The 21419-nt window shown below is 45.2% G+C and overlaps 1 protein-coding gene across 2 annotated transcripts in view; it reads right to left on the bottom strand.

The window, feature by feature from the left end:
• Window positions 1-10994, bottom strand: part of HOOK3 (hook microtubule tethering protein 3) — a 1904471-nt gene extending 1893477 nt beyond the window's left edge. For both annotated transcript variants that reach the window (XM_069626410.1, XM_069626409.1), the window contains exon 1: window positions 10812-10994. In XM_069626410.1, the coding sequence (XP_069482511.1) occupies window positions 10812-10868 (57 nt within the window). In that variant the 5' untranslated portion in view covers window positions 10869-10994. The remainder of the gene's footprint in view (window positions 1-10811) is intronic.
• Between the last annotated feature and the right edge of the window lie 10425 nt (window positions 10995-21419).

The raw sequence follows: 21419 nt of genomic DNA, 5'->3' as shown, positions 1-21419 counted from the left end.
CCATGGTGATTTAAAGCGGCCACCTTGGCAGACCCATTATTTAAAACCAGCATGGGTACACACGTAACTAAATTCTTCGAGAATAATGATGGGTCAGTATCCAGACAAGCAATGTTGTGGCAGGCATTCAAGGTTGTATCAGGGGTGTAGCTATGTACACAGAACTGGTGGTACTCTGGGATATTCAGAACTAGTTGAGGAGGAAGGAGGCCACAATAGCCAGCCTACAGACTCAGTACACAACCAATCCAACAGCACAGATAGCGGCAGATATTAAAACCCTTTTAGACGAATTTCAGGAGGCAGCCGACAGGGAACTATGATACATTGACAGCAAAGCTGCTGCTAGGAGATACAGGGAACAAGAAAGGCCAGGGAAACTCTTAGCACATATGGTACAGAGAGAGAGGGGGAGCACAAGTATCCCATGTATAACTAGGGTAGACAGGACAGTGGTTACTAAGCAAGTCGAGATCAGCGCAGTGTTCTACGACTTCTGTGCAAAACTGTACTCCCCCCTCCCAAAGCAACGCCGCGAACGAGGAGATTGAGGATTACCTAAAGAAAGATACCCACCACTCTTGTCTGGGGCAGCTCGCGATGCCCTAGATACCCCACTGACAATAGATGAGCTAAAAGAAGCCATAAAGGCCCTACCAGGAGGGAAAGCTCCAGGCTCAGATGGGCTAGGCGCGGAGTTCTATAAAGAGTTCATAGAGCTACTCGCCCCCCTTCTTCACTCAATTTGGACTGAGGAATTAGAGACATGTATGCTACCAAACGCCACTCGCGAGGCGGTCATAACACTACTCCTCAAACCAGGGAAACTGCCCGAAGATTGCGGCTCGTACCACCCACTCTAACTCAAATACTGACACAAAAATATTCACGAAAATACTGGCCACCTGACTTTTAATGCTCCACATGGTACATGAAGACCAGGCTGGGTTTGTACAAGGGTGTACAACATTAGGCGGTGTTACAACATAATAGCAAAAATCCCGGGTGAAGCCAAAGAAGCAACAGTTGCCCTATATATGCAAAAGCCGTTCAACGCTGTATATTAGCCCTTTCTATTCAGAGTACTGCATAATTAAGGATTCGGTCCAAACTTTATCAAATTGGTCTGCATACTTACACTCAACCATACGCTAGGGTATGAGTTAACGAGATGTTATCACAGGTCCTGGAACTGGCGGGAGGTACGAGGCAGGGCTGCCCTCTGTCCCATTGTAATATGCTCTGGTAATAGAGCCGTTGCCAGACCTACTGAGGGCAAGACACAGTCGGGCCGGGTTAACAATAGCGGGCAGAACAGAGTTGATAACCCTTTATGCGAACGATATTATGTTATATGTTAGTGACCCCGAGAGATGCTTACTGAAGGTAATAAGCGCTGTTCACACATTCAGTGATTTCTCTGGTCTCCGGTTTAACAGAGCCAAGTCAAAGATATTTCCACTGACAGCGCCAACCGAAAAACCTGCAGAGTTGCACAGACTTCGGGGGGCACCTAATAAGGTAAAATGCCTAGGGGTGGAAATAGTACACACAGCACAACAGGCACGTGCCCTCAACTATGGGGAATTAATAGAAGCACTTAGCACTAAATTAAATCGTTGGAACCAACTCACGATCTCACTATTGGGCCGACTGGCACTGATCAAAATGTTTATACTTCCTAAATTGTTTAACCTGTTCAGCACAGTACCAGTGTGGTCAGGGAGAACCAATCTCACAAAGATACTGGGGGCATGCTCAACGTTCATATGGAAGGGACAAGTGCGGCCTAGTCGGAAACGCCTCACCATGAAATATGAAAAAGGGGGAATGATGGCCCCTGACTGAATTGTACTTCTTGTCAGCCCAGGCCTATTACTCTATGTACTGGGCAGATGGAGCCCCTGCAGCAACACATGTGACTCTAGAGACACAGGGAGAGAACCCGGTGGGCCTCCTGCACAAACTAGCAGAAGGGAAAGTTAGAAGGGATAACCAAATAGACCCTTCCCTGGTCACATGCAGAGCGTGGACAAGGTTAATAGGCCAACCCAGTAACACTGATGTAGGACCTAAATATGCCAATATGGGATGCACCCTACCTACCCCCGATGCAAGAAAGGGATTTGGTAGTGCACTGGCAAGACAAGGGCGTATACCAGTTCAGGGATTTATTCCACAAATGTAATTTTGTGAGTTGGGAAGATATCAAAACTACCGTCGTTGATACACCATTACAGAAGCTACAATACCCAGGACTATGTTCGGCAATAGCAGCAGTGTGGGAAGGTTTCCCGGAGGAATCCACTGCACATCCAACCTTGGGTTATATACTCACACATAGCGGAACAAGAAAGTCAGCCTCAACACGGTATAACAAAAATAAAAAAAAAAATTAAAAAAAATAAAAAAAAAGAAAGAAAATCGCATTATCTGCCAGGGAAGTAAGTTAAAGCACCTGATGTTAAAGAAAAAATGGGAAGATGACCTGGGAGTGCCCCTCACAGACATGCACTGAGCACAAATATGCAGGCTATCGAAACAGATATCCTGTAACTCGAGATATCGCCTAATCCACTACAAAATAATAAATAGACTACACCTCACCCCAGCCAATCTCAAAAGCATGTATGCCACAGTAACAGGCAAGTGCTCAATATATGATAGCGAAGAGGCAAGAATATTGCATATGCTATGGTCATGCAGAAAGTTGGGAAGATGTGTGCTCAGCTCTGGAAGAAATGATAGGTAGTCCGGGGGTATGCGCGTTAGGCTTTGTGAACAAAATGAACCCAGTTAAGCGGAAACTGTTAAATATTGGACTACTCCTAGCTAAGCAAGCGGGCGTTACTGATGCATTGGAAAAGTAAAGACCCTCCTACGAAAGATGAATCGATGAGAGTTATGACTTGGGCTAACGATAATGAAGAGGTGTACTCCAGCCTGCTACCGCTGGCAAGTAGACCGAAAGACATCTGGGGCAGTTTCGGGCAATACCTAGTTGATAAGAGTGCGAGCGAGAATGACCAAGATGAAACATTATAAAAGCAAGTATGAAGTATGAGAACTGCACACCCCTTTGTATAACTGTCTCATTAAGTAATGTGACTATAAGCAACATAATGTGTAATATCTGTGCAAGTTAAAATAAACGTTTAAAAAAATAAACATGACGAAGAGCTCAGTGGGAAAGAAAAAGGGCCAGATGGACTTATATACCAGTACCCCTGCCAAAAAAAACGCCCGATGAGGAACAGCCCGCGGCCTCTAGCTCCACCAGGGACGACCACTTGCTGGCCGCTATGCAAAATGGATTTATGGCAGTAAATATGAAACTAGACAGTCTGAGAAAGAGGCGAAAATGAGTATTGGTGAGACAGAGGACAAGGTCGATAAACATGACCGGGACATAGCACAACTGCAACAGAAGGTCAACAAGATCCATCATAAATGTGAGGACTTGGAGTTGTGCTCACAACGTAATAACATTCGCATTATTGGTATCTCAAAGGCGGCCTGTAAGGGCCCAATGGAGCATTTTGTCGAAAACTTGTATGATCTGTCAAAATTCTCCCAGCATTTCCTCGTCGAGAGGGAGCACTGTGTACTTGCCCCTGTCCCCAAACCAGGGGCTCCGCCACGCACCACCCTGGCTAAACTTCTCAACTACAGAGACAGGGATCCTATCTTGCACATGGCCAGAGAAAAGGGAGCGCTGAGATATGAATCCTCTTGATATCCACATTTACCATGATTTTTCTGCCAACGACTCAGTTAAAAAAAACTGCTACGCATGAGGCAAGTCCCGTACAGCACTGCTATATCCTGCCAAATTGCGCATCCAACATGGCGGACGTCTGCATTTCTTTGAGAACCAGACAGAGGCAACGGCCTACATAGAGGACACTATCCCTATACTGCTTCCGAGATGGTACTGTGGGGGCAGTCGCAGCCCCAACCCCTGCAACAGGGAGCCAGATATCATGGAAAATGACTGATCAACACACACTGTGTTGCATTCTCCTCTGCCTCTTAAAATGTGGATTCAAAAATATTGTGTTCTGGGGCGGGCAGCAGACGTGCAGCCATCTGGAAGCTGCATTCCCCGCTCACAGCGCACCCCAGGGGATGTCCAACTATTTTTTTTTCCTTGGGCTCCATCATTGAGTTGGGGGTGATGATGTGGGTGGTGGGGTGGAATGGTGTTAAATTTGGGATTAATGACACACAAGCTACTTATGGTTACAGTGGCTTCATCAGTTTGTTGTTGATGTTGCCATGTATTTTGCTGAAAATCAGTGCAGACTACTCCTCTGTTAAGCTACACAGTCCTATCCTTTGTTCTCCCATTGTGGATTTGAGTCCCTATTTGATATGCCTGTGACGTCATAAATAATAAAATCTCGTTTGTATCATGGTATATCTGGGGTTTCAATCACCCTATCAAATCATGCAAGGTTGCGACTTACATTAACCGCCGGGCCCCAAGGGTTGAGATGCTCCAGGAAACGCATGCCGAGGGTATGCTTTATGAAGGGTTTTCCACTTCCTGGGGTCCTCAACTACTCATCGCAATCTAGAGGCGTTATGACATGAATACACCACTCTATCCCTTTTCAGGAAACCAAACGCTGCATAGACCCACAGGGGAGGTACGTTATCCTCTGGGGTGAGCTGGCTGGCATTGAAAACACTTATAAATACATAATGCCCAAATCTGGATGATCCCGACTTCTATGGCCAGGTGATGGGCTTGTTCTTGGCGGTGCCCCTACAAGCATTATTTGGGGTGGCGACTTCAATACAATGCTGGACCGCTCTAGGGCTACCCAGCGAGAGTTGACAAACGCGGGTTGCACAGTATTACACATTATGCAGCACCTTTATTTAGTAAATGCATGGAGAGAACGCAACCCTGGTATACGAGAATACACTGATTACTCGTCAGTTCACGAAGCACACTCCAGAATTGACTACTGGCTGGTCCCATTCACGTTAATGGCACAGATACAGGACTGTGGGATTCTCCCTCCAACGATCTCGGACCACTCCCCTATCACAATTTCTGTCCTTTGGGATATGCCTCCTGGCCCGCGACCCACATGGTGCATGCCCTCAAATGTCCCTAGTGGACCATATCTTTTTGGAGGCGCTTCGTATTGGTGTTGTGGATTTCGTTCAAAGAAATTATGAGTCTGTGCAACATCACTATACAGTATGGGAGGCTTTCAAGGTGGGAGTTAGAGGAGAGTTGATATCTATAACTTCAGGTGCTTTGAAGGAAACTAGACAGGAATTGGGCGAAGTGGAATCAGACCATAGGAGGCTTGAGACAGAGCATGGAAATGTGCAAGATCGAGCACTGTTGGGTCTTATCAAGAGTAACCTTTTGAAGTTCAGGGAGCTGTCGACTGACAGGGAGGTTCGATTGTTATACTGTCCCATTCAGGCACGACTATAACCCATTCAGGCGCATCGATATCGGGAGGCCGATAGACCGGGTCGTCTCATCGTCAGATATTTTCGTTCCGAGAAAGGTGTGCAGCATATTACTACAAGGTGACCCACTGGACTAATCCTTACTTTGTCATGGGCAATTCTATAGATATTACGAATTCCTATATGCAAACTCCAACAGCTGCTCTGCTGCAGAGCTAGAATGTTATCTGGATGGGATACCACTACCGGTAGTGCTACCTGAAGAGCAACTGGCTCTAAACCAACCTCCGACGCTCGAGGAAATTACAGAAGCCATCAAATCTCTCCTGCGTGGCAAGGCAAAGCCCCCGGCGCCGACTACCTAGGTATTGAGTTTTACAAGGAGTTCTACGACATTCTCACTTGCAGGCTGATGCAGCTATGGGAAGGATCGTCCGATTAGGTTGCTTGCCCCCCTTGCTTTCAGAAGCGGTAATTACTGTTTTACTGAAACCCAACAAGTCTGCACGGAGATGGCCGCCTACAGGCCCGTATCCCTAATTAATTTGGATACAAAAATCTTTGCTGAAATGCTGTCCCCCGTCTCCTCCCATGCATATCGCATCTGGTACATCCGGACCAATCTGGGTTCATCCCTGGACGCTCAACAGCGTTCAACTTGCGCAGATTTTTCGGTATCATTTCCCGAATTGACCCTCAGGCAAAGGCGGTTTGCTGCCTCATTAGACGCTGAGAAGGCTTTTGAGTCTGTCTCATGGCAGTTCCCTATTCTCTGTGCTGCAGCGGATGGAAGTGGGGGGACCTCTTTCTTCAATGTGTTAGTTTGCTGTATGCCTTCCCGTCTGCTAGGATTTGCACTGGAAACACACTTTCCCCTCTATCCTTGCAGGACATGGCACAAGACAAGGCTGATCATTCTCCCCCTACTCTTCACGCTCACCATTGAGCCCATGGCCTACATAATCCGACTTAAGCACATACACCTTGGCTTGCATATATAGCTGGCCCGCCACAAATAATTTCTCTCTATGCTGATGACACTTTGCTGTACGCATGAAATCCGGCTCTAAATTTGCCCCCTCTTTTGGATGAGATACGCAAGTTCTCTACTCACTCAGGGTATCGTATAAATGAATCAAAATCGGAGCTATGCCCGTTGACTGAAACCACTCACGCTCCAGTAGCTCACGCTGTCAGGGGGTTCAGATGGGTACCGGATAGGTTCAAATATCTGGGCATAATGGTTTCTCACTCACAGCATGCATTGCTGGCTGGAAATCATGAGGTATATTTACTGACCTTGGCAGACAAACTGGGTCTCTGCGATAGACTCCTTATCTCATTATATGGCAGGCTTTCGATGTTAAAGATGATGGTGGTCCCCAAGCTGCTGTATTATTTTATCAACATCCCCGTCCGGCTGGGTTGTGCGTTCTTTGATAGGCTACGATCCCTGGTAGTAGGCTACGATCCCTGGTAGTAGGTTTTGTGTGGGGTGCTGGAGCCCCGTAGATGAGATGGGAGGGATTGACCAGGCCGTTTCAGCAGGGCGGCCTGCAGGCACCTGACTTAAAACTATACTATGAGGTGTTGCAGACACAATTCACCGGCTACTGGTACTCCCGATGCACACGGCCCTGGAGAGATACAGTGCCTCTCCTTAGAGCCTGAGAACCGTTGTCCTTGACAATCAACATGCGGATACGTGCTCATTTGACCCGGTCTGCACAACTGTGAATGTATGTGCCACGTTATTTAAAAGACTTGGAAAGATTGATGCAATATAAAATGCTAAACTAGTTACATTACACCCCCGCACAAGTAGCTAGGTTTACATCTGCAACTACTAGTAGGTGCGCAAAATGTGCTGCCGATGTAGCCGACTCTATGCACATGTTCTGGGGTTGCCCGCGCATTGCCCAATTCTGCAGGTCAGTCGCTGGCAGTATACATGAGATCACTGACATTACTCTCACCCTCTCGCCCCCCCCCCCCACCAAGTACCTGTTTGGTGACATTGGTACGGTAACAGTTAAGATACACCGCCTCTTCAATTTGGGATTTTGATTGCTAAAAAATGTATACTGACCCATTGGAAATCGCAAACTGCCCGGACATCAACATGTGAGTTAAAGAACTGACTTATGCGCATGAGATGGAAAAGGTTATATATCTCCCTGGTAACACCATGTAGCAGGCCCAAGGACATATGGGAGCCGTTCCGGGAATACTTAAGGAAGATGAGCTCAGCTCAGCCCAGTATATGGGACATGGGATGACGCTTACAATATTCTAAGTTAGTTATATATTTATTTTTTCAATACTATGCTCAAATTTGCGGATATGCTTACACACACACACACGTCTTGGAGGTTGCAAGTCTGTAACTGCACTCAATAAAATAAAAAGATATATGACATTACATTACGTCCCTCAGAATTTAGCGGACCGGGTAAATAAACGGTGTGCGGTAAAAATAACATAACTAATTGGGTTTGAGCCATTGGATTAATATTTCTGGGAGGGATTACCCCTTCTGAAGTTGTACTTATAAAAATTATATGCTCCAAGGACACTGGATTTGTATAGGCCGACAGAAACATTAGACTATGAGACTACGAAGTTAATGGTGAGCTATCCAACTACCCATCCATTTGTCGACATACAATGCTTAAGGCAAAAGACATTAGAACCAACCCAACTGATCACATGAAGTGAGAAGAGTTTGATGCATGAAAACACTGCTTGAAACACAAGAACAAACCCAGTTAATCAAATGGAAATTATAATAATTGTTATTTTAAATAATTGTTCTTTTATAATACGCTTAATACCAGAGATCGGTTTCCAAGCGCGAAATCGGAATTCAAACCTGTCTTGCGCTGCATTTTCCCCCGAGCTACCCCCTCACCAAATTAGAACAATCCTATCTGGGAAGAGAGTCTTTGCAGCCCCGATGAAGAATGTTGAGCTTCAAACAAGCGTTGGCATGGTTTATTTATATTGAATCCCCCCACCCCCAAATTTAAACTATGAAAGTATACAAGACTGCTGATTTAAGAGTTGGTGCAACCAATACTGCAATTGTTCAAACAATTCTACACAATGGAAACATTTCTGGCTTTTTAGAAACCTCTCCATTCAACCAGAAGTCTACACACTTGAACCTTGCAATCTATTTATCCCAGCCAAAACAGCAAACATACTGCAATTTCCAAGCACCACATACTGTGCACCCGTTTCCCCTTTCCTATCAAGTGACTCAATGCTTTCACACAATATATGCTACACTATATGTTAAAGGATATTTATACCGCACACTATCACCACCGGAGTGGTCCCCTGGCGCTCTCCCGGGTCTGAAAAGTAAGAGTGGGGTCGGTGAGTAGGGTGTATCAGGATAAAGGTAGAGCGAGATTTGTGATGTCCTGTTGGCAGTTCGGTTAGCACTGTTTGCTGAGCATGGGTGCGGTTTACGGATCTGTGGGCTCCCATGTGCTGTTGTACGAGACTATGTGTGGTTTGCTTGTTGTTGCAATGTAGTGAGTGCTTGCGGTTTGCTGTGCAAGAAGTGGTTATATTCGTTTAGGGTGCTTGCAGAGAGTTGAAGTTTTAGCAGATGGGTTAGTGGGGTTACTTTGTTATTTCGGATATCTGCCTTGGGTGTCTTTGGCCTTGCTGCCTGCTGGAGCGTTCCTCTGCGTTTCATTCGCCTGGTTCAGTGCAAGGCAGTGGCAAGTCTCTGTGGTTGTCTAGTGATCTGTGAGCAGGACGGAGGTGAGAGCCTCCCCGCCTGAGGTTGAGATTGCTAAGGTTGTGGGTTGATCTTTGGATGTAAGTGGGCTCGGTCTGGCATCGCCTCCCTGAGCTCCTAGGGCATGCAGTGATAATTGAATAGCCGTCAGAACACACAAACATGGACCTCATGAACGGCATGTTAACATAACCATCATAGGGCACACACACCATGTTTCAGACACCCAGCCCACAATGATCCCAGACAAGTGAACACAGTTATGGACGCACACAGGAGATCTTGTGGGCAACACAAGTGGCATTAAACCTAACAACAAAGCTAAAAAATAAACCCTGCATGTGGCATTTCGGATAGATTTGTTGATTTCTGGTGATACTTTGGTAACACCTCCCAGCTTATGATGGAAAGGCCATGTACCCTCCTTCTAACGTCCCACATTCAGATGAGGCAAAAGACTTCACGCAGAGATTTAGAAGGCTGGGCTGAACACATATTACTCATTTCCTCCACTGAAATAGTAGGGATTGCATCATCGGGAGACAGGAAGATGCAGTTAATGTTGCAATAGGAGAGAGACGATACACAATTTGAAGAACAGTATGGTGGCCATCTCTCTTGCAATATGACAAGCACATTATAATATGGTATTTTATAACCGAGGAGGTTTCTAAACGCGGACCCGGCATTCGAACCTGTGTTGATCTGCGTCCTCTTGCTTCCAAGACGAGAGCTGTACTACCCATGCCAACTATTCACACGACTACCATCAAACTTTTCACACGCACTGCCGGAAGAGAAGAAACGCAAGGGCCGCCATCTAGTATTGTTTGTTGTAACCAGATGTCCAATACTGGATTTAATTTCCAGCACAATCAATGCTTTTCATCATCACTCCCGTGTACTCTTAGTGTTGTAGAGAGCTCAAATAAGCTCATCAAGCGTACTTTTAGGATGAATAAAATGAAATTATCTGCTCCATTTGTAAAATACTACAAACAAAGGTTTGACGGGATGGGAGCCAACTCAAAATTGTTTCAAAACGGACCCACCTACATGCAGATAATAAAGTCACCCTTAAGTATTAACAAAGCTACATTTCTTGCAACCAGTGACAAAGCTACATTTCTTGCAACCAGTGTTCCTAATCGACCAAAATCTAAAACGCGTGTGCTGTGTTGTATGTATAATGTGTGAGCCGTGTTGTGTACTCCTTCACAGTCCTGGTACCTCAGTCAATATTATAGCTGTTCTATTGTTTCAAGTTGATGCTGGGGAGGTGCGTATTAGCCGAAACCCCAGATTTATTGATCGTGATATGGAGCAGTGTCTAAGGACTGCCGGGGTAGCGGCAAAGATTGTCTACTGCAAGTCGGGGGCAATAGTTGCTTGCAAGGAGGGCGAAGGCTTTCTCTGTCGAATTGGTTTCCTGTCGGGAATGGGTGGCGGATTGGTAGTCTGGTTGAAGAGGATGGCTCTGTGCTGCTGTGGAGCGCCCAGGTTCTCTCCTTCTGGGGGCTGCCTGGATATATGCTGGGGATGTTTACTTGTTTATGGGTGTTGGCTGTCTGTTCAAAGAGGAGGTTAGGAAAAGGCTTCGCCTGTCACTATTACTCACCCAGGTCAGAAGGCTCTCGCAGAGCTCCACCCGGTCCACGGTTTCTGTGTGAAGCATTTTGGCCTTTTTTCGGTTGGGATTTCGGAGGGGGCTGGGGCGCTACTGGCGGATTGATGGCAGGGGTGTAGTGAGGTTGCGGAGTGAGCTGTCTTTCGGCCCCGGCAGCTGCCACCCTGGGTGCAGTGCGCAGAATCGCATTCCAGCGCTCCCGACACTGCGTGCGCGCTCCCGCCATGAGCCAACTCGGTCCCAAACCAGACGTACGCGCCCCAGAGAGCCAGCGGGGGTCAAGAACCAGCAAGAGGCGCGTGCGCACAGTGATGAAGAGGCTGGCGCTTCGCCACGGTGGCAGTCGAGTAAGAAGTGCCCGTGTGTGAACATCGGGATAGTGTTTGGGTAATAATCTGAATGTAACTGATTTCCTTAATTTACTGTACTCCACTATTCTCATTTAGTACTCGGAGAAAGCACTGTTCTGTCAACATCAGGCATCTAAAATCTCATGTGGAGAACTATGTGGATGCCCTCTGTTTCAGCTATATCCCGTGTTGATTTCTGAGTTAATGGCAGAGCAAAAGAGGCAGTTGCCCACGGCCCCCACCTTGGAAGAGAGGCCCTACAAGGCTGCCTAATCTAAATAAGTCTAAATAAATCTAAATAAGGTTTTCATTGTTTATCTAATTTAAATAGCAGATGAGGATGCCGAGGCTTTATTGTCTGTCTGCTGTTGACAAGTACAGTCTGCTCTGATCAATTCATTCTGTAATCCTTTGTGTTCACTGTGGTATTTATAGTTTGTACACTGACATCATTCCTGTAACATTATCACCTTTCTCGGGGAATTATGCGGATCATGTGCAATAGACAAAGTTTAAATACTTTTTGATACATTTGAGTGTGCAATGGTTCACAAGATAGCTCAGTGCGTTAAGCACTCATTGTGAGAGTTGAGTTCATATGCAAGATTTCACTACCAAATTCCAGCAAGGTCAACTCAGCATTTCCTATTTGAAGCTGATAATATCTGTGAATATGTGCTTTGTTTTTAGCACAACAAATGCTATTATCAGCAATGTACCTGTAGCAGATAGTGGTTGCTATCAAAACAAAGCATTGATGTGGGGAAGGTCTAGATATTGGTTCGATCAGATGGGGACTTGTAAAACTTAGGCAGCCACCCCCAATGATGAGCATAAAGTGTTAGTCCGAGAAGTGATTACGTATCCATATTCAAGGCTGAAACCCAAGCATTGATGCTTGTCTCCTGGCTTAGCCAGCAGACGATGTTTATGTTTATTATTTTGTAGTGCACGCCTAACCCAAGGTTAGCAGGGCGCAGAAGAAACAAGAGGATTGCAAAGCTTAGGTTACAGGAGCGCAATAGATGGAGTGCAGCTGAGGCTACATTGCTGGACAGCATCAGAAACAGTGAGAGCCAATACGGCAAATTATAATTACAGGAAATACACAATATTTACAGGTTAAATGATATGTCTAAGCATAGACGATCAGTAGATGTACAAGGTTATACACAAGTTACAGTCATTTAGTATAGCGTGGCTAGGGAAGGCATTAGGTATCATGTTCCTTGAGCCAGAGCATGGTATTGGATCTGAATTGAGGGTAAGGAAGGTCTTCCCTGATGGATGGTGGTAGGGAGTTCCAGAATTGTGCTGCTTTAACAGGAAAGCTATTCCCTCCAGACATAATGCGTTTGAATCTTGGAACCAGAAGGAGGTTAGTGTTGACCTTTCTAGTTGGGCGGCAGGATGCTGGTCTGGTGAATCCTGTTATCAAGTATTGAGGGGCAGCTTGGTCGAGGCATTTGTGAGTTAGGGAGACAGATTTAAGGAAAATGTTGTCTTTCGTTGAGAGCCAATTGACAGATCTTCTAGTCTCTGAGATGTGGGCTTTTTTCGGGAGGCTTAGAGCAGCTCTTAAAGCCTTATTTTGTAGAATTTGAATTTTGTTTGTGATATATTTGTTGCTGTCTACAAATAGCTCATTACAATAGTCCAACTTGGACAGGATCAAGGCTCTGGCTAGGGTGATGCAGTTAGTGGGTGAAAGGAAAGGTTTGGCTGCTCTAATAAGTTTGCATGTATAAGATGTGGCGGATGCCATAGCATTAACTTGTTTTTTGAAGGTAAGTGTGGAGTCTAAATAGAAGCTGAGGGTTTTGACCTCCTTGGCTACGGTGATATTGTTGTTGCAATTACAAAGGAGGAATCATTTTGGCCTAATTTATTAAGATTGCATGTGGTGCCTAAAATGAGGAGTTCTGTTTTGCAATCATTCAGGTATAGACCGCGTGAGGCCATCCATGCCTGGATGATGAGTTACACTCTGTTTACAAAGGCCAAATCCTTGTCAAAATCCCCCGTCAGCGGGATGAGGATCTGAGTATCATCAGCATAATTTGTGTAGGTGATACCCAGACCATCGAGATCATCGAAAAGGGGCTTTGTAAAAATGTTGTACAAGGTGCGGGAGAGAGACACAAGAGCCCTGAGGCACGCCACAGGTGATGGGCGTTGGGTCAGCGGCTGCTAGTGGGGAAAAAACACGCATAGTACGGTTGTTGAGAAAGGATTGGATCCAGTCAGTTGCCTTTTGGGAAAAGTGGGCTGCAGATTGTAAGTGATTACAAAGGATCTCGTGGTCGACAAAATCGAATGCAGCTGAAAGATCAAGGAGTAGCAGTAATGCTGTTTTACCCTCATCTTTCAGCGCATCTATCTGTGCCTTACGATCTATGAGAGCAGTCTCAGTTCCATGCTGGGGTCTGAAGCCTGGCTGTCTGACTCCTAGGAGGTGGTAGTGTTCAAGGTAATGTTGAATTTGTTGGTACGCTATTTTATCGAGGATTTTGAGGAGGAACGGCACTGTGGTGATGGGACGGTAATTTGTGGGGGTGGAGGGATCTAGGCTAGGTTTTTTAAGGAGTGGGAGGACCCAGAATTGTTTCAGGTTATTAGGTATGGTGCCTGATGTGAAGGATGCGTTTATTAGTTTGGTGATAAATGGTGCAAGTTCACGATACAGTGATCCTCGACAAATAATCCTATATCACTGACATTACTGTGCTGTTTTCTGTGAAAGTGATTACCTTCTCACATGCTGGTGGAATTGTTTAGCCCATTACATAATCATCCTTTTATGTAGGCCATTTGAGTAGAAGGAGTTCTAGAAAGAAGAGAGCGGCCCAGATATCTCACATTTTAAGGTCTGCTCATTTGAGACATAAAACACAGTTTTTTTGTACAACTCAAAGGATTTTTGTGGATTTATACAAATAATTTCACAAGCCTGAGTTTTGAGTGTACTTAAAACATTAAAATAAAAGAGAAACCCAGGTGGAGTCTTTTAAAATCACATCACATTTGCTGGTGTTTATATACTTCCCTTGATGATGGGGAAAAAAGTGAATATTCATTCCCTTTTTGCATAATAGGCTTCCATAACATTTTGTTTTTAAACATTTCCAAGTCCTTTCTATAAAATGGGATTCTTTTAGTTCATTGTAAATGCTAGAAAAAGCAAGTGGTAAAGTGCAGAAATTGCAGATTTGGAGCAAATCCCAGCTTTACCTCTTAATCAATGTGTGATCCTGGGTATCTCAATTAATCTTGTATTGCCAAATATTTAAAAATTGCCAGTATCTAAACATTTGAAAATGTCACCCTTGAGAGTGATTTCCTTCTCAGCGTATGATCTCATAAACCTCACTCATGCTTTTCAGTGGCTATAGTGTTGCTTCCTCTTTAATAATAGTGAGCATTGGTATACAGCACACCACATCCATTTATTTCTTGGCTCTCTAATGGCAATAATACTTGAAAACCATGTCCCTCTGCTAATCTCAATTTGTCTAGATACAGACCCCTTCCGGGTAGCTTTTAATCTTCATTCACTATCTATGCTGTGGTGTGTGTAGCTTTCTCGTTGCTTCCTATTTGTCTCCTGTATCCACGCTCAAGCACTTTTGTGTTCTATGAGGCAGCTAATATGAGTCATCTGTTTATTCTGGATTATGTGCACATTTTTCATAAAGTCATCGGTCCATAGTTTATACTATGGCCGGTATACCTTTGTGTTAGGAAAGATTTCTATACGTGTAATTTTCGCTCCATATTATGGACCCCCCCAAACCTTTTGCTTTTGCTTGGCTGACCTAACCTGACTTTTTCCAGTGGAACACAGCCTTCAGCTGCGCTCCCCTGGGCTTTTGCTCATTTGTAATGGGGAAACTGACACATTCTCAAGACTGTCAATACTGGGAACCTATGTTTCCCTTAGTCTTTGACTGGTGGCCATTTCTTGGTAACTTTTTTATCTGTGCGCCAAGTACCTTACTGTAACGCGCACATGGGTCTTTTTTGTTTTATGGCCCTAGACACCCTTTTGGAGGTGAGACAAGTGTACCTTGGAAGAGCAGGTGGCAGCAGTTTACTGGTATTTTCACTTCTTTTTATCGTACCATACCACGTTTATCGCGCTTGGTCCCTGATGGTAGCCAGTGCTTAAAAAAGCTGTGCCACAAAGTCTTTTGTTCTGTCCTTTGGCCATCTTGTCCCTTGGCCTACCCCAGGTCGAGCTGACCTGGGACTTCCTTATTTGGGCATGCAGCCTCCTGTGAAAACTGCATCTTTCGCAGGCTGCTGCATGTTAGGTATGGTAGCAGCCAGGAAGAGGGTTGGAACTGTCTGGTCCAAATCCACACTACTGGTGCCAGAATGTCTGGTGTGCCTGAATGACTGAGACCACCATGGGCCGTGATTGGTCCACGTCTGGCTTGCATGCTAGAGAGCAGATCTTCCATTGGCTGTCCAAATCCGAGCACGGCTCGAACTTTGGATAAGAGAACGGGCTCTGCATCCATTCCAGGTCGACCTACCATGGTTCAGACCGAACTACAAAAGAAACCAAGTATCCAGTAAGCTGAAGCAGACCTGCGGACCCGCCAGAGACATGCTGGAAGGTTTGGCACCCAGAGCCCGCTGTTGTCCCGTCTGACCGCTAATTTGTGATCAATCTTAGAAGGCCTGCAAGGGCGCTTTGCCCCATTGAAGTAGTGGGAACAACTACTTCCGGCACCACCTAATTTCCGGCCAAAAGAGCATTCTCAGAAGTGTTCCTTGGTCATCCACTGAACTGACCAGCTGTACACCAGGACATTGCATAGGAGCGCCGCTGTTCCGAGTTACGACTCGAAACTTGGGGAATCGCTAGCTTGTGGTCCTCTGCCCTCTCTGGCCAAATTTCAAAGGCCTAGCTCCTCTGGGTCGGGAATTAGGAGAGTGTGCCATGCTGCAAGCCTGTGCGGTCCCTGTGTCACTACGCTGTGGTGACGGTTGCTGTGTTGGTCTTGCCTGCCTGCTCGCCTGAGCCCGGAGTCCTGCTGCACCAGTATTTCCTTTGTCCTCCCTTTGTGAGCGGAGTAAAGGCTACTGTCTCGTCACGGACAACCGTCCTGTCCCACAGCCCTTGAGAGCCGGAACGACAAGCAACGGCAGGGATGAACCTACCGGCGACCTCGACTAAACTGCTGTAATGGTTGGGAGTGTGCCAAGGGGCGGTGAGTACTTGCTTAACTTACCAGTGGCCCCTGGCACATCCATTGTACTTTTACGCACAAGGATTCCTTTAAGATCCTCACTTTGGCTGGGATAGCCTGCTCTCCCTAGCTATTCCCTAATGTCGAAAGTCGCTCTGTCTGTAAGGGTAGACCCTCCTCTTATAGTGGGACTTTATTCTTCATCGCTCATGCCCCTTCCCAAACTGCTACAGCCCCTTGAAGAGGTACTGCTTTTGCTCCTTACCACGGGTGCACGTTGTAAACGCACTACTGTACTTTTGAGCACAAGGCTCCCCGGACTACTTAAGTTAGGATTTTGATCCCAACGTCTGCCCAATGCAATAATTGTGTTAACCCCCCTTCTGTTACAGGTTGTGGTTATGTTTTCCCGCTCACTGCATTAGACGAAAGTGATTGTATATACGTTAAATAGTGATACGCTTGTGTGGTAACTGTTTCTCTATTACTGTGGTTATTCGTGTTTGATTATAAGGCCTATAATAAATGTATATGTATTTTTTATATACACCTGTCTGAGCATTCTGTGGCTCGTTACTGTGTGCAACATGCACCTCAAGAGCACGCTCTGAGGAAGGTCCACAGACCGAAATGCATCAGCGGCTAAGGTCTCTGCAAGACTAATATGGATAATTAACCAAAATAACATTTGAAGACTTTATTTCATACAAATCAGACATCACTGGTGTTCATGAGGGAATGGCTATGAAATGATTGTACATAAATCTGAAATATGCAGTAGTAGTCACTACATTCATTGGCGACCTCAGGTCTGGTGAAGGTTTCCCCAGACAACCCTTTTGGTCAGTTTATTTTTCTCTGATGTAGTGTACATCTGATCTCTGATGTTCGCCATTAAGTTATTCAGTACCATTATTTACATCAATAACTATTCTATATACAAGTAGTGCCCACCCCAATCCTTCTTGTTTTGCCCAGTTATTGTTACTGTGTGTGCTCATTGTGGGCTTCCGATCACTCTCACTCCTCCTGTGACATAGTCTTGACTGCCTGCCAAGCTACCTTGATTGGTCTGGCTTGACCAGAACGTTCCCCTGTTCCACTATACTATGGTGGCCTCCTAAACGTCTGCCCACAGGTCAGAGTTTAGAAATTCATCTTAACACTTTGTCATGGCTGCTATTGATGAAAAGTGTCCTATACCTATACTAGAACACAAGTACCCTTGTCGTGCACAATGGAGCCGGGTGAGCCCTGACCACCCCCCGACCTCCTCTGGCCAGTGCCTGCCGACAGCAGGGGCAGGCCACAAGCCCCACTGGGTGTTCATCCACTGCTTAGTGGGGGGGCTGGGCATTCTGACAGCCAGAAGCCAAGGAGTAAAGTCCAGCTGCTATTATTGGTTTTCAATATTACCTTCTCTTGGCTTTGGCAATGTGGATTACAGTTAGACTTTAAATTTGCATCCTCTTGGCTCAGGCAATGACAGTTCAATATTACTGGCTCTTGTGTTCGGAAATATGGGTTACAATTTAGTTTCAATGTTACCTTTTCTTGGCTTTGGCAATGTGGAATACATTTTGATTTTAATCTTACCCCCTCTTGGCTTTGGCAATGATAGTTATAATCCTCTTCCTCTTGGTTCCTCTTTACACATTTACACATGGATAGTAGCAATTATGCCTTCCTTCATTAGTTTGACATTCAAAATAATTACACGCAGCCAGCAGTGTCTCACGGAGCACTCCGGGGTAACCTCTCATAGACCAACTAACCGGTTTCTCCTTATGCGTCCAATTTACCTGCCTTTGACACCTTCGGTTAAGCTCCCAAGTCTTGCGTCTCTCATGGAAGGAGCTTGTTTCGCTCCCAGCATTCTCCAATGCTCACCAGCCACCAGAGGTGGGAATAGGGAATGGGAAGCTTCTTTCTTCTGCAGGGCAGCCTGTCCCGTCCCCCAACGCTTCTCACTGCACGAACTCTGGAGTTTGAGCTTCTCAATTCTATGACCCTCTCTGCACCATAACCCGCTATACAAACAGTGGCGATCCAAGCGTCTACATTTCTCTACTCTGGCTGCATGACAAGGCTGCTCACTGCTTCTCCGACTACTTCTGCAACAGCTTCCACAATACTTTCTAATGGTCTGCACCTGAAGGGGATTTAAATAATGAAATGTCCTGTTCGGGCGTGAGTCATTAGGAACACTAGACTGCATATTGCATTTCTCTACCTCCAAGCCCTTGTTCTCCGTCCCAGTATCTAGAGCAGTATGGGACATGAAGTCCCTAATGTTTGTGTTTCTTTTAAAGGTCCTAATTTCAACTTTATCAAACTCCATTTGTTCATGAAACATATTTTTAGAAAAAGGCCTTAAAGTAATGGTTTCTTGATTCTTGATTTCAGAATGGTACAAATATGCTACATATGTCAGGAATAATGGTATTGAGGTTCGGATTCTAAAATACTCTGTTTTCATGTTGACCATAAGGGTTTTTACTATTAATACCGTGGGTGTTTTTGGCAAGTGGAGTTTGACTCAGGCAGCTCACCATCAGGTATTCTGGTATCATGGCATTCTCACCCTGCAAAGAAGATGAATACTGTGTCTCTCCTAACAGAGTCACCCTATTCCCGTGGTGGCCTTCTCCATCCAGCTGATCCACCCGGTAAATACCACCCCCAGGATTAGAATCAGGAAGTGTCTGCATTTCCCTGGCCACCTAGGAGGAGATTTTAGGTAGAAATTCTTTGAGGACTCCGCAGGATTCATCATATGTCATGCCAATGTAATATAAATCTCTCAAAGGCAGATTTAAAGGGGTCTTGCACATTGACGTCTGCTAGTTAGCACAGCTCTAGGTTCAGTCTTTAGGTTTCTAGATTGTTCAAATTATAATAAATAGCGATTCAATATTGTGAAATCAATGCAAGCCATTTACACCCGCCATAAAGTATTGTTCTTGGATTCTCAAACAAAGAGCAATAGAGACATTCAAAATGCATTCTCTTGTGCTCTCCTTGCTGCTCCATATTCTAACACTAAACATGCCCCACCTTTACTAAAACCTACTATTCCGCAACCAGGAGAGTTGAGGTCGGATGGGATGGGTACGTGCACTTATATGATCGGAAGTGTAAGACAGTGAGGACCATAATATCATTCTTTATAACGCACTCATCGCTCATACATTCAACGGGAAGGGTCGTTATTAATTAATTCATACATTTCGTGATCGGTTTAGTGTTCTTTACATCACAAAAACACAGATCACGATAGCTTGTGTCACGAACCCTGTGGAATTATTGTGCTCCTTCTGTAAGACCCAGAGAGAGTTCTGTGGAATGTGTGTGTGTCCTGCGCCGTAGCAGGTATATACTCTCCTGGTGAGCTGCAGCCGTCCCGGGTAACCCCCTCCTCCCTTTGCTTCCCTCTCAGACCTTCTTGCCATGCCTCCCGTGGGGTAGCTAATTTGAGTTTTCTTTTTTGCTTTTTTTTAAACCAGAAAATATTTTTTTTTTGGTGTGGATCATACTATATTCATAACCTTGTTGCACTTTTGTTTGGTTTTTGTTGCTGTCTTAAAGGTACCGAGTGTAAGCTGTTATCACGTTGCATTACAATACCTCTAGTGCTCATTTAATTAAGGAAACTAAAACCTAGAATGGTACTCGTTTTGAGTAACATAAGAATTTACATATTTCTCAGGTTTGGGTATAAACTCGCAAGTATTATTTTAACTCTTAAAACCCTTAAATGAGTATACATTTGTTTACATGCCCATTTAAACCTAGGTGTTGCTAGATTAGCCCTGTTATTTTCTTTGCATTCTGGGACTTGAAGTCCTGGATTTCACCATCAAATAACTAGGTCTAAAAGTCTCAGAATGGAAACAAAAAATAAAAAAACAGGACTGGGCTACCATCTCATGTGTCAAGACCATAAGGGAGAGTATCAACACTCTCTCCCGAACCACAGAAGCTGAATGGGATCGACCCTCCCACTGGAGTTGGCACAGGTTCCGATGTTCGAATCATACAGGACCACCTGGCAGCCAATGAGGGGAAGAGGGATTGGTGAGAGGTTGTGGATAGAAAGGGGGAGTTTAGGGAAATCGGAAAGAGGGTTAGGGAAGCAAGAGTTGATAGGTAGGGGCTATTGAAGGGCAAGAAAATACTTTAATACCATACAAATACCTGTATTTAACTTGACTAACCTGTGACCTTCCTGTAATCCTGAACCCACCTATACCTGAAATCTACCAAACATTACCCTCTCACCCTTCCTCTAGTACCCTTGCGTAGCATGACACAAACGAGCAGGATGAGAAAATGAGGGTGAGCTGTGAACAACACAGAGGACTTGGCAAGCAAAATGAAACATACACCTAGGGTTCCCCCACATATGATGTACACATGACTCATGGCCTAATAGGCAAATAATTGCGTAAACAGACGCAACATACATGGAACACAATATCAGCAACCTAACATTATAGTACAGCCCCCTCCCACTAGCTGTTTGTGTTAATCTCTGCACACGCTAATTTTCGTTATTAGGTAATTCTACTAATTCTTCTTAGTAGCTCTTAACCATGACATCCCAACAATTATGCATTTCTCATGTTTCGTAAGCCATTTGTTTCATTCAGTTTGTGAGGACGTGCCACAAGGAACGACACATGCAGACGTTCGTTATTTCAAAAAGGGAGGAAGTCAAAACACCATTAGTTCATGAATGCGACTTCAGAAATCAAACACTGTGCATACATAGTGAGTAGTTTTACTTTTCATGAATGCAACTGCAAAACAGGGCGAGTAGTTTTATACTTGGCTTTCGTCCGGGAGCACCTTGGGACTACCTGCACGAGATGTGAAGACGGCGCACTCTACCAGGCTCCCCACAGTCACTGCCGTATGGGCCAGATAGCTGCTCTCTGTTCCGGGTCTCACCTTTGCACCCCCTGTGCTCTCTGCTGCTGTCTCCGAAATGCTGCGTCCACCCATGCCGACTCTCAATAATCTGAACCTGGCGTGGGCGGCAGCTAATA

The sequence above is a fragment of the Ambystoma mexicanum genome, chromosome 6p (assembly GCF_040938575.1).
Source record: "Ambystoma mexicanum isolate Mex_15411 chromosome 6p, UKY_AmexF1_1, whole genome shotgun sequence".
Classification (NCBI taxonomy): Eukaryota; Metazoa; Chordata; class Amphibia; order Caudata; family Ambystomatidae; genus Ambystoma; species Ambystoma mexicanum.
Note: the sequence above shows the minus strand (reverse complement) of the source record. Positions and strands in the feature narration are given on the sequence as shown.